Source organism: Globicephala melas, chromosome 4 (genome assembly GCF_963455315.2).
Source record: "Globicephala melas chromosome 4, mGloMel1.2, whole genome shotgun sequence".
NCBI classification, from domain to species: domain Eukaryota; kingdom Metazoa; phylum Chordata; class Mammalia; order Artiodactyla; family Delphinidae; genus Globicephala; species Globicephala melas.
The window spans coordinates 12392232-12405616 of record NC_083317.1 but is presented as its reverse complement, the minus strand read 5'-3'; the positions used below and the strand labels follow the sequence as shown (position 1 = coordinate 12405616).

Here is a 13385-nt window from a genome sequence, read left to right as displayed (position 1 = left end):
TGAAGGAAGGCGATAAGGCTGGAGACAGTTTCCGGGATTGGACTGCAGGGGTTTTGTTTTTACAGGGTAGAGGAGTTTGTCATCTGTAAGACATGAACAGACAGCACAAGAAAAGTCCTGTGAGGGGATTCCCTGGCGCTCCAGTGGTTAGGACTCCACGCTTTCACTGCCACGGCCCGGGTTCAGTCCCTGGTCAGGGAACTAAGATCCCGCAAGCTACGTGGTGTAGCCAAGAAAAGAAAAGTCCTGTGACTGGGGGCCCCTGTGCTCTCCCTGAGACCAGCTTCATAGCATCCGCCCTCAGGCTCTGCGGGCATGCACATCCCATGGGCATCTCAGGATCTGAAAACTTTCTTGAATGGTCCTTCCCCTTTGAAAGGCAGAATAGTTTTTTATTTTGTTTTGTTTTATTTTAATGAATTTACCATCTCGTCCTCCAAACTGCCTACTGCTACTGATCTCCCCTGTCCACGGCAGTGGCACCGCCATCTCCTCTGTCCCCAGGCTGAAGGTCTGACTCATCCTTAGTGGGGCCCTCACTCCCCCCCACTGGAGACCTGAAGAGTGGAGCTCAGAGGTTAAAAGGTTAAACCTGCAGACTTGAGGGCCTTTCCCGGGTGTTCACGTCCAGACCCTGCTGTCCTCATTCTTTAGCTGTATGCGGTTCCGTAACCTCTCACACATCTGTGTCCCCATTCACAAAATTGATATTTTATATATATATACACCCACACTCTCTCTCTCTCTCTATATATATATATATATAAACATATATGTAATATAAACAACCTATTAGATATCAACTAACCTATTATAGATTATATAAGCAACTTATGATACATAATAATATATCCTATCCTATATATAGTCTCTCTAAAATATAAGATATTATAATAAACAACCTATCTCATGGGGTTGTTGAAACATTGTATCAGTTCACATACAAGTGCTGAGAGCAGAGCCTGGCAGAATGTTAGCTGTTATAGTGAGCTGAACTTTGCGAGGTGTCTAGAATTCTCTTCTTCTCCATTCCCTTCTCTTCAAGCCCTTAACTCCTCCAAACGTGTATTATTAAAATTGCTTCCAAACTAGTCTCCCTGCCTTTGGTTCCTTTTCTCTCCCAGGGCATCCCATACACTGTCCCCAAAGGAAGTAGCATCAAGGCATTTTTTTAGGCTCCCTGTTGCTTGCAGAATAAAGTTCAAAGTCTTTAGCTCAGCGTTCAGAGGTAGCTTGGTCCTGCTCCATTTTGCTTTTCCGGCTCATCTACTGCGTCTTCCTTGCCCACGCCCGCTATTCCAGCTCACGCTGAGCCCCTAGACTCCCACGAAGTGCTTCTGGCCCACTTGCCTTGGTGTTTCTACCTTTCTCTCTTTGCCTGCCTCTATCCAATTCATGCTGCTTCTCCCATGACCAAGCCCCTCTGCTCCATAAAGCCTGTCTTGACCACTCCGGTCCCCGGCAACTTCTCCTGCCTCCAACCCCATCACCTCTTGTCTGGACCAATCACTGCTGACACTCACTCCGTGTTTCACATTAGTAGCCGTCAGGTTAATGTGGGTTTTGTCTCTCCAGCCCCATCCGACATCCTGCGAATGCAAGGCAGGCTTCTTCTGACTTGTTTTTCAGACGGTACCTAGCCCAGTGCCTTGTCCTCCGTACGTGTTCAATTAATATTTACTAATTGTGATGGCATCGTGCCAGGGTGCTGAAAACCACATCCTTGTGTTTATTCATCCATCTATCCTTTTGTTCATTCATTCATTCGTTATTACTGGATTTCCACAGTGGACCAGGCTGTGGGAATTAGATAAGGAACAAGATGGAAATAGTCCCCGTCCTCATGGAGCTTATGCTCACACAGGGAGAAGGATTCTCAGAATTAACCAATAACTAAAATATTTCAGAGAGGTAACGCTCACAAAAGAAATACGAATCTTTATTCAGTGTTCTGCGTGCTTTGCCTCTTCTATATGCGAGGCCCGTTACCTGACTGGGGAGACAGGGGCAGTGCCCAGTGCAAGATGCAAATACAGGGCCCCTTGTTCAAAAATACATAAGGATTTCCGACCAGTGACAGCAGAGCGTTCGAGCAGTCTGATTAAAGTAAGCCCTTCCAGGCCTGCCTGTGTAGTATTGATACCTAGCCCATGCGGGGTGCTTTGATGAGACAGAAAATAATCAGAGAAACGATCTCCGTGAGATGTGAGATCCAGCTCAGTATCCTTATTTACAGAAAATAACAGTAGCTACATGGTGGCCATACGTGGAATCCAACCAACATGAAGTTCTTGATTTTTTTTTGCCTCTCAGATTGCTTGTCTTACTCGGCTTTGCAAGTATTATCCAGGAGGTGTTATGGGAAGCAGAGATGCAAAATTCTCGTCAACAATCACCATTTCGGAAGCCCCTGTCTTCCGGGAGTGAAGAAATACCTCACCGTCGCCTACGCATGTGGTAAGAATCCACCCTCCCCAAGCTGCTTGGAGACCCTGCCTCTTGGGGAGGTGGTGAGCATGTGAACAGGAGTTTTCCGGTAACAAACCATTGCATTCACTCTACCCTGAAACTGTGCTGTCATCCCAGATACTGGCGAGCCTCTTCTCCTATCCCTTAGCCTTGTTTATGACATTCGCCTCAGATAAGCGATCGAATTGTCTCTGGTCCACATTTGTTTTAAAAGTGCTTTTAGCAATCAGATTGGCAGCAAGCGGGCTGGGCAGGAAAAGAACAAGCAAATGGGATAAAATGGATGTCACTGAGAAGAATGATTTCAAGCTGGGTTCTTAGGAGGCTCTGAAATGTATGGGTACGTCACACAAATTCACTCAGTATTGCTGGACTCCCAGCTAATCTTCCATCCCAGCCTTCAGGCTGTAAAATGACTAATTCTCTGTGCTGCCGACAGCCGTTTTATCGACGTACCCCCGGGGTTAAACCAACAGATCAAATGCTTACCCCACAGCCATTAAATATGTTACATGACAGCATCACTTTGCTTTCCTAGTGTCTTCAAATAATAAAATGAAATTGCTCATTCATTTGATTCTAATTTTATAGAGCCGCCTTTAAAAATCAGGTGTTAATTACCCTCAGAGGGTGCCGTGGATTTCTGGTTTGTAATCCTGACATGTGAACTGGTTTTTAGAGGTGTTTTTTGTTTTTGTTTTTGTTTTTTTTGAAATACGTATAGAAGCAAAGGGAAAGCAAAGAACATCATAACTGAAGAACCCCATACTTTTGCTCATGGAAACCCCTTTCCCCCTGCCAGATACCCCTAGCCTGTCTTTTTTTTTTTTTTTTTTGGTAAGAGCTTTATTGAACTATAAATCACAAACTATACAATTCACCCATTAATCATACAAATCAGTGATCTTAGTAGAGTCACAGAATTGTGCGACTCCCACCATAATTCATTTAAGAACATTCTCATCACTCCCCCAAAGAAGCCCTGGACCCTTCAGCAGTCACCTCCCGACCCACCCCTCACCCTCCAGTCCCACCCAAAGCAACCAGCACTCTCTGTCTTTACTGATTTGCCTCTTCTGGACATTTCATATAAATGGAATCAGACAATACGTGGTTCTTTGTGACTGATTTCTTTACCTCGTATATGTTGTCAAGGTTCATCTATTTGGAGTACGTGGCAGTACTTCATTGCTTTTTATGGTCCAATAATATTTCGTGACATCCCCAGCCTTTTCTATCCCGAGCTCAAACCGTTGTCCTCTGCAATAGCAAAGCTGTAATAGTCACAGTGCAGTGACTACAGGATTGTATTCCCAGAGTAACGGCACCCAGTAACAGCACCCACACTCACATTCCAGGAAGCACGGTTTTATTTGCTCTCCAGTCTATATGCTGGCTCCCGTGTAAAGCAGCTCTGGGTAGCATGGAGCCCATTCTGGCTGAGTTTCCCCAAGATACCAGACAGATCACTCTGAAGTTCTAGTAACTCCAGGCCTCTCCAGCTGAGCGTTGAGGGAAGGGCAGGACATTAACCTGCAAATAAGGTGGATTTCCTGGTGCGCCTTCAAGGTGAGGCCAGAGCAGTTCCCAGCTGAGGCTGCTCTTCGCGAAGAGAAGGTGGACTTTCAGAGCCTAGGGGTCACGTGTTCCAGTCCAAGCTTCCTCTCCCTCATTCAATCGTTCAGCACACTGTGGGCGTGTTGTAGTTAAAAAAGAAAAGACGTTGTCCGTGTCCTCATGGAATTATCAGCTGGGGGAGAGAGATGGGCATTAAACAAATAACCAGAGAAATGTGTCGTTACCCACCGTGATAACTGATGCTTCTGAGAAGGACAGGATGCCGTGTGGAAGGATAACAGTGGAGGGGCCCTTTTAGCTGGTGGGAGGTGGGGGAACGGAGACGTTTTCCAAAGAGAACTTTCCTCTGCGGCGAATTTGCCCCTGTCCTCTGAGGAGTGGGCAGGCGTGAGCTGGCAGGTGCTGAGTGGGGGAGACGAGGGCAGTGGGTGAGGTGGAAGGTGGATGAGGTGGCACGGGAGGGGCCGGGACCAGATCCCACAGGGTCCTGGGAGGAGGTGCCACTGGAGAGTTTTAAGTAAGGGAGTCATTTGGTGATGATTAGACCCTTAGAGGACCACTCCGGCTGTAGGGTGGAGGGTGGGCTAGAGCGGGATGGAAGCAGAGACCAGTCAGACAGCGGCAGGCAATGACTCGGACCCGAATGACGCTAGAGGACGTGGTCCAAACTGGGTGGATTGAGAGGTTTGGGAAAGTAGGAAGACATTCGAGATGCTGGAGAGACCTGGCCTATTTGGGCAAGATTGGGGTCCAGAGAAGGTGACGAGGGCGGGAAAGATTTGTCCCTTGTCCCAACGGGGTGGGGCAGAGGATCTGGGAATGGATGGAGGGAGGGCTTGGGGTTCCAACCGCATGGCCCCCGTCTTCCCAACCTTCTCAAGATAAGTGCGAGCTGAGGTGGTCCGCTGTGAGGACTTGGGGGAGGAGAGAGGGGTTTGAGGAGATGGGAGAAGGTCTGAAGTAAGGGCCGTGGGGACAGGCTGACTTTGGAAAGGGCGGTGGTGACGGAGCTGGGTGTGTTGAGAGCCCAGGGGGTTAGCGGTCAGCGTTCTGGGGGACCCTGGTCTGCCCGGTGGTGGGTCCCTCCCTCAGGGCCAGCTGCTTGAGGACCGGCACGGAGCAGAGGCCTGCTCCAGCCTCACTGGGCAACGGGGAAGGTTCTGGACGAGGTCGAAGGATGGCAGAGGGAGGCATCCACGTGAGTCCGCTCGCGGGTGGGAAGCCGAGGTCAGAGAGGGGGCTTTGCATCTTGCTTTCGGACGTGGGACCGTGGACAGTGGCCCCCTGTCGTCAGCATGGTTCCCCAGGAGTTATCCCAAAGGGAGGTGGTGACCCTCAGCCTGAGGCCACTTAATGTTCCCAGCCCAGCCCCGACTGTCCAAGCAGACACCTTCTAAGGCAACTTCTAACTACCTTCTGAGTGGTTGATGTTTTTTTTCTTTTCTAAGTGGTTGACATTTAAAATTATTTCTCCCCCTGACAGATGACCCTTCACTGTGAAACCTGAATCATGAAAACATGATTTGCAATGTCTGCATATTTTGTAGATTACCAAATGGGCATGAAAAGTTTTACATTTTAAAAACATGAGTTCTACTGATGTGGGAGTTGATACAAAAACAGAGGATGTCGGGAATTAATTTCTAAGAGAATCTGTCTTACTTGGGACTCTCTGGATGTGAATGAAGAAACCAAGTTGAGCTGGTTTAAGCCGAAAGGGGGTTGAGGTTGGGGAGGTACCCTGAGGCCAGAAGGCCGTCTCCAGGAGCCAGGGCCGGAAAGCAAGGCCTCAGGGTGGGCCCAGCTGGAGACTTCACGGCGATGGCAGCCGTCCCTCACCTCTCTGCCTCTCTCTCTCTCTCTCTCTCCCTCCCTCTCTCCCCCCTCTCTCTCTCTGTCTCTCTCTCTCCTCCCTCCCTCTCTCTCTGTCTCTCTCTCCCTCCCTCTCTCCCTCTCTCTCTCTGTCTCTCTCTGTCTCTCTCCTCCCTCCCTCTCTCTGTCTCTCTCTCCCTCCCTCTCTCTCTCTCTCTCTCTCTGTCTCTCTCTCTGTCTCTCTCTGTCTCTCTGTCTCTCTCTGTCTCTCGCTCTCTGTCTCTCCCTCCCTCTCTCTGTCTCTCTCTCTGTCTCTCTCTGTCTGTCTGTCTCTCTCCTCCCTCCCTCTCTCTGTCTCTCTTTCCCTCCCTCTCTCTCTCTCTCTCTCTCTGTCTCTCTGTCTCTCTCTGTCTCTCTCTCTGTCTCTCTCTGTCTCTCTCTGTCTCTCTGTCTCTCTCTGTCTCTCGCTCTCTGTCTCTCCCTCCCTCTCTCTGTCTCTCTCTCTCTGTCTCTGTCTCTGTCTCTCTCTGTCTCTGTCTTTCTCTCTCTCTCTCCCCCCTCTGCAGACAGCCCTCTGACCCTGGGCTGGATGCCATACAGCTATCCCCACAGCCCGAGTGATTCTTCGGTTAGATTTTTATGTTCGAACAACATGAAGACTGGCAATCTGGCAACTTAATTCCAAATTTCTAACAGAGAGCTATTTAATTGGCTGGGCTGGGGTCCAGTAGCCCCCTCCTTTGATCTGCCTTGGCCAGAGACCATGTGATGTGATTATAAACATGGCTGCTAGAGAGGGGCCCAGCCAACCCCCTACTCAAATCAAGATGCTCTTACCTAAGAGGCTCATGGAAGAGCCACCCCTATAGACATCTATTCCACTACCTGGCTTCTGACCGCAGTGTCCAACCGGGCTTTGCTATTCTGCCCAGCAATCTGGCTGCGCCCACCCAGGAAATACCCCACCCCTTGGGTTGGGGAGAGGTTGCCTCAGTGCTGTGAGCAATGTGGTCCCTGCCCTCATGAGCTATAGGATGGAATGTGGTGATTCCAGGCTCTGGTGACTTGGGGGACCAGGAGGGCTTCCCAGGGGAGTGGCGTCTGAGGCAAGTGAGACCAGGCGTGTAAGGAGTCAGCAAGGTGACGGGCAGGCAAAGGCTGGGAAGTGCGCAAAGGGAGCAGGACGGAGGGACCTTGGGGGATGGGCGACTAAGGATTGGCTTGTACCTAAGGGCAGCAGGGAGCCCTTGGAGGGTGTTCTCTGGGGACATAAGTAATTTGCATTTTGATAGGAACACCCCTCCCTATTTTATAGCTTCCTTTAACCCTGCCTTCCCCTCCCTCATTGCTCTAGGCTGCGTGGAGAATTTCAGCGTCTTGGTGAACCCTCGGGGAAATGATTCAGGCTGTGGGCCTTTTGCCTTTTGAACTGTAGGCGGTGCATCTAGTTGATGTCAAACCCCTCAGAGAGCGGAGCAATCAGTCTTTGATTGGGCTGGGAGATGCATCGCTGGAGCTCCCTTCTTTAATGCATGGCTAGACGAGGCCCTCGCTCTCAATTTTTATCCAGGTTTTATTATTAGCCACATCTCTTGGACAGGATAGGTTTCAGACTTTCCTCCTATTAGGAGGAGGCAGACCTGGAGAACGGCCTGCTCTCCCCTCACCCCGACGGGGAGGGCTTCTCCCTGGGTCCACAGCCACTGGTCCTTGAGGGTCACCAAGACAGAGGCACAGCCAGCATCCCCGCCCTGACAGCCAGCATCCCCGCCCTGACAGTTCCTGAGAGGGACAGGAAACACGTGGACCTCAGCCGGGGGCCTGCAGCTCCTCCCAGGAGATGGATGCCAGGATCTGGGGGCAGGAGGGATGGTGGTACTGTAACCGAAAGTGGGGTCCAGCTGCTCGCTGCTTAAAAGCCAATAAAGAGGCCAGGTTGGTGGAAAGGGAAGTGTGCTTTCTTTTGGATGCCGGCAACCTACGCGGGGTGGGAGGGAGGGGACGCCTGTCCAAAGGCCGACTCCCCCCACTGACATCCAGTGGGCAAGAGCTTTTATAGGCTGAGGGAGGGGCTACGTGCAGAAACAGCACAGTCAGCTCTGACGGTCATCTTGAAATTGGTCATCGGTGGTCTGACCAGCGTCATCTTGATTGTTTTAAGTACAGTTAATCTTCAGTTCCAGGGTCGGTTTGTTCTCATTTCCCTGAGGCCAGTTCTTGGAATTGTGACACCTTACGTCATGGCTACAGTCTGGTCAACACATAGTTAACTTCTCTCGTCTGGCGGGGGTTTCAGTATCTATAAGACAGCTCACAGGATATGGCTCAGAATATCATCTATAGCCCTTGAGAAGGAACTAATGGTCCTTGACTATGCTTAATGACTAAACTATTATTATTTGGTCTCCTTTGACTGTTTTCCTTTCTTTCTGCATTTTCTCACTTCTCCGATTAAACTTATTCTTTGGCTAAAGTTTTTCCACAGGCAAAAGGCAGGCAGAGGACATAGGGGAGAAAGACCGTAAGGTCCTGCTCTGTTTCAGTACCAGGGTTGTGTGTAAAAGGAATGGGTGCCAGGATCTGGGGACAAGAGGGATGGTGGTACCAGAATTTGGGGTACCCCCTTCTGTAGGTGCTAGGATTGGGGACAGGAGGAATAGGTGCTGCAGGTTTGGGACAGGCGGGATGGGGGGAATGACAGGATTCAGAGGTGCTCATGCAATCTGGGTACCTATTGAGAGGGTAAGCAGAGATCTTTTTTGTCTCTGATGTGAAAAATTATGTGGGGCTCTAATTTCAACCTGTGGAGGCTTCTTTCTTAAAGTCTACCCGGATCCAGGCTTGACACAGATTTACTCAGGAAAAAAAAATTCAGGAAGGAGGCCTGCCTAAATTTAGCGAACCACTGGAGCCCATTAGAATCATCATCTCTGGTTTCACCTAAGAGGCTTGAGGGGGACTATCTGAGTGGGAATTGCTTTGCCATCTTTATAATGCTTTAAAACAATCCTGTATCGGGTTCCCAAAGGCTGAACGTCCCAGCATCACAGAAAAGAGTAAGGGCATATGTGAGTGAGACCAGGAGTTGAAGCTTCGCCCTTTGCTAGGTGAATGGTTCATCTCTGAGCCTCAGTTTTCCCATCTGCGGGAATGGGAATGACACACATCTTCATGGGGTCACTAAGAGGACTGCACAAGAGGCACTGTTTAAACGCTGAGCACAGGGTTCGGCACGTGGCGGGAGCTCCATGAAAAGGGGGTTTGCTGGCATTTTCACAAAAGGACCTCAAGTGGAGAGGGACGGGTTTAGGGGTGGTAGTAAATGACACGCAGTCCCTGTCCTCATTCAGAATCAGTTTGAAACAGGAGATGCGAGAATCTGACAGGTGTGTTGACACCTGTTGTTACCTTAAAGATCCTAAGAGATTCTCCCAGGACGAGAGCCATTTTCACATAGTAAATCAGCAAGTTCCCTGACGTGAGCCTACGGCAGACACAGGCGATTTAATGTTTTATTCTGCAAAGCTCATTCCTCCCAAGCAATTCCTCCTCGCGCTGGAAAGCCTCTGGCATTTGTAGGGAGCCCAGCCCTCCTGCGGCTGTATCTTGACTACAAGCCGAGAGGCAGACGTGGGAAAGAAACACCACTCCTGCAGAGAGCACTTAACTCCTGCCGAGGAATCAGGGCGCAGAAGTGATGGAGAGGTTGTTCATCAGAAAGCATCCGGGGCAGCACAGCCCAGCTGTCTGGGGCACCGCCGGCGTCCCAGGATCAGCAGCGTGCCTGCCCCTTGGTCGGCCAAGGAGCATTCCCGGGGGGAGGGGTGGACAGCTTACGCCGCCTCTGTCCCCATCACTGTGCCGCCCTGGAAAGTGACCCTCGCTGCTGACGGTCACAAAGGCGCCAGGGCCTCCTGCACGTGGAAAATTCACAATTTAGGAACGTCCTCTGGTTGTTGATCCTGGGACATCCCCAAAAGACTTTTGTTAAGCACTTTGAGAAAGGAAGTGAGGTTTTCTTGCTGCTGAAGATGGCTTACCAGCTCTTTTCCAAAAAATCAGTGCAGTTGAACTTGCCCGGTTTGTATTGGCTTCACTTCTATTTCCTGTTGCCACTTCTCCCAGATACCAGCTGAGCCAAAGAACAAACAAAAATAATTTTCTGTAGCAAAAACATTTGGTTTCCTCTCCCTCCTCCCAGCTGGCTGCAGTGCACTGGCTCTTCAGAATTCTTGCTTTGCCCCCCTGCTCAGCTCCTGCTACCGTCTTGTCCGCTTTGCCTGGGGGGTCTTGAGATCCGGATGGTTTATTCTTAAGGTCAGTTTGGAAGGATCTTTAACCATCTTCCAAGGGAGTCTATTTCACGGCCCTCTCTCTTCGTCCTTCTGTCATCCTTTCTTATAATACTGAGAGCTGCATTCTAGCACAGAGACTTCGAATTCTCTCAGGGTTATTAAGGAAGGAGTGAGTTAAAGAGAGTGAACAAAAAGTGGAATCGCAGCCGGGAGAGGTCGGTGATGAGTTTTGAGTCGGTCCCATTCATTTTGTTTCACTGTGTCTCAGGGAAGTTGATGTTCAGAGTGAACAGCGTTATCGAGGTGTGATTTACATACCTTAAAATTCACCCGTTGTAAGTAAAAATGGTCCAGTGATTCCTGGTAGATTTACAGAGCCGTGCAGCCTTCACCACACTCCAATTTTAAAATATTTCCAAGATCCCCAAAGTTCTGTCACGCCCATTTGCGGTCAGTCCCCATCCCCACTCCTGTCCTCGGCAACCACGAATTTACTTTCTGTCTATAAATTTACCTTTTTCTGGAGATTTCATAGGAATGGAATCATACCATATGTGGTCTTCTGTGTCTGGCTTCTTTCACTGAGCATAATGTTTTTGAAGTTCATCCGTGTTGTAGCAAGTGTCAGTGCAGTCGGTCCTCTGTATCTGTGGGTTGCACATCTGTGGATTCAACCAACCACAGACTGAAAATATTTGGAAAAAAATTCCAGAATGTTGTAAAAAGCACAACTTGAATTTCCTGCACACTGACAACTATTTATACTGTATTTACAACTATTTACATAACATTTACAGTATATTAGGTATTGTAAGGAATCTGGAGATGATTTAAAGTACACGGGAGGATGTGCATAGGTTACATGCAAATCATATGCTATGTGTATTAGGGACTTGAGTGTCTGTGGATTTTGGTATCCAAGGTGGGTCCTGGAACCAATCCCCCAAGGATACCGAAAGATGATTATACTTCATTCCTTGTTATCGCTAAATATCATTCAATTGGATAGATATGCCATATCTTGTTTATTTGTTCTCTGTGTTGTTTTTTTTAAATACTGCAAGATAGGCCTAAAGTTTAACCTTTCTGGGATATTTGATGATCACATGGGTACCGTTGGTGTATGTATGTGAGTGTATTGGACAAGCAGAGTGGTTTATGTACTGATTTGAAAATTGATCTCTTTTTGTCTTATCTACATTGCATTTTAAAGTTGTATTATGTGTACAAAGTATTTAAAATATTTCTTTTTGGTTTTTAGTTCCCAAGAATATACTCACAGCGATCGATCCATCCATTGCTAATCTAAAACCTTCTGTGAAACAGAAAGACGGTGACTATGGTAAGGTTTATGGCTTACTTGCAGCATTTCTCTTTAAGTGAAGGTGAACAGCCCCATGTGACCGCAGGTGGGTGCACACTGGTTAGGATGGAAGGTGTGTGAGCTGCCAGCTCTGAGGATGGCAGTGCTGTGGCAGATGGTTGCAAATGGTGGCCAACATTTTGTGTTTTAAATTATAAGTAGGATAAATCCCCCTTCCATTCCCTCTCTTATTTCCTAAAAGAAAAATCACCTTGAAAAGAGATCTGCTCCGAAATAAATCTGGGGTTCCTGGATTATCCGACGAGCTTGTTGGAAGGAGGATCACATAGGGCAGCGGTCCCCAACCTTTTTTTGGCAGCTGGGACCAATTTCGTGGAAGACAATTTTTCCACAGACCGGGGCTTGTGGGGTGGGGGGGGATGGTTTCGGGATGATTCAAGCGCATTGCATTTACTGTGCACTTTATTTCTATTATTATTACATTGCAATATATAATACAGTAAGTGTACAACTCACCCTAATGCTGACAGGAGGCGGAGCTCAGGCGGTAATGCAGACGATGGGGAGCGGCTGTAAATACAGATGAAGCTTCGCTTGCTCACCTCCGCTCACCACCTGCTGTGCGGTCCAGTTCCTGACAGGCCACAGACTGATACCAGTCTGTGGCCCGGGGGACGGGGTCCTCTGCCATAGGGAGCCTGGGTGGGCCACACCCAGGCTGGACCTGTGTGCCTCTATCCACAGGTGCCCTTCTTTCTGAGGTTTTCACCGGCCTTTTGTAAATAAGGGGATGAACGTTTTGGTCTTCTTATCAAATCTAGAATGGAGTTCAGACCCAGACCCTTGGGGCTCTCGATAGAAATTACAGAGCCCCCCCCCCCAAGACAATCTATATAAGATATTGCACTTTGCAGGTTGAGAATTGGTCTTGTGTTACTTTGATGACATTTATGAAATGTTCCCCCCTAAGAATAAAACTAAAGTGTGCTTGTTATGGAGCACACAGGAAAGCACCAAGAAATAGAACTCACCCTTAGTCTCAAAGCTTAGAGATAACTATTGTTAGTATCCTATGTTCTTCTAGTTCCAGCCCTCCAGCTCTCCACCAGGCTCTGCTTCTCCCAGCCTCTCCCAGCCCCTCTGCTCTTTCTAAAAGGGCTCCCACCCAGATCCCATGGATATCCTGGTCCCCCTGGCGTGGAGGCCTGAGAGCTGTGTCTGACATTCCCAGGGGTCCCCAGGGCCCTTAGGCTACCCCATCAGGGGCTCCCTAAGCTCCATCGCAGCAGCTTCACCAGGCATCCGAAGCCAGATCTGCCCTGTATTCTGCTTCATTTCCAAAAAAGTAGCCCAACACAACCTCCTTCCACAATTCCAGGCCTTCTTATCTGTGGTGAACAGAGCAGACAGCAGCTCTGTGGTTAAGTGGGACATTATTAAATCTCCCAGAGGCGTGATGAATGGGCCTTAAAATGGGAAAATAAACGTGTTCCCTTCTGCGGTAGAGTAGATGAGTGAAGTTGGAACCAACACATTTTAGAATTTCTGAATCCCTTTTATCACTTAATATTTTCAGAGACTGCTTACTAAATGCTCTTCCTGGCTTAGTCTTCCCTAATTTTGTCAGAGGCCCACTTATTGGATCTCTATGACTTTTTATTTATTATGGCAGTCCTGGATTAGGAAAAAATGCATACTGTGAACAGTTGTGATTAATCGGTCTTGCATTTTTTACGAAACAGGTATAAACTTTGACCCAAGGAAACCAAGAGTTCTGAGGAAAGATGGAGCTATTGTCAGCCACTCCCTGGCAGCATTTGCTTACCTTCGAGGTAGGTCAGTGAATTAATAACGGATTTGCTGAATTCTTACTCACAAATGCTCTGTTCAATTACAACACTTGGTTG

At 48.5% G+C, this 13385-nt stretch overlaps 1 protein-coding gene across 3 annotated transcripts in view; it reads left to right on the top strand.

The window, feature by feature from the left end:
* EVA1C (eva-1 homolog C) overlaps positions 1-13385 on the top strand; it is an 83606-nt gene that overhangs the window by 60668 nt on the left and 9553 nt on the right. For all 3 annotated transcript variants that reach the window (XM_030880765.3, XM_030880764.3, XM_030880766.3), the window contains exons 5-7: positions 2314-2457; positions 11416-11496; positions 13221-13310. In XM_030880765.3, coding sequence (XP_030736625.1) covers positions 2314-2457; positions 11416-11496; positions 13221-13310 — 315 coding nt within the window. The remainder of the gene's footprint in view (positions 1-2313; positions 2458-11415; positions 11497-13220; positions 13311-13385) is intronic.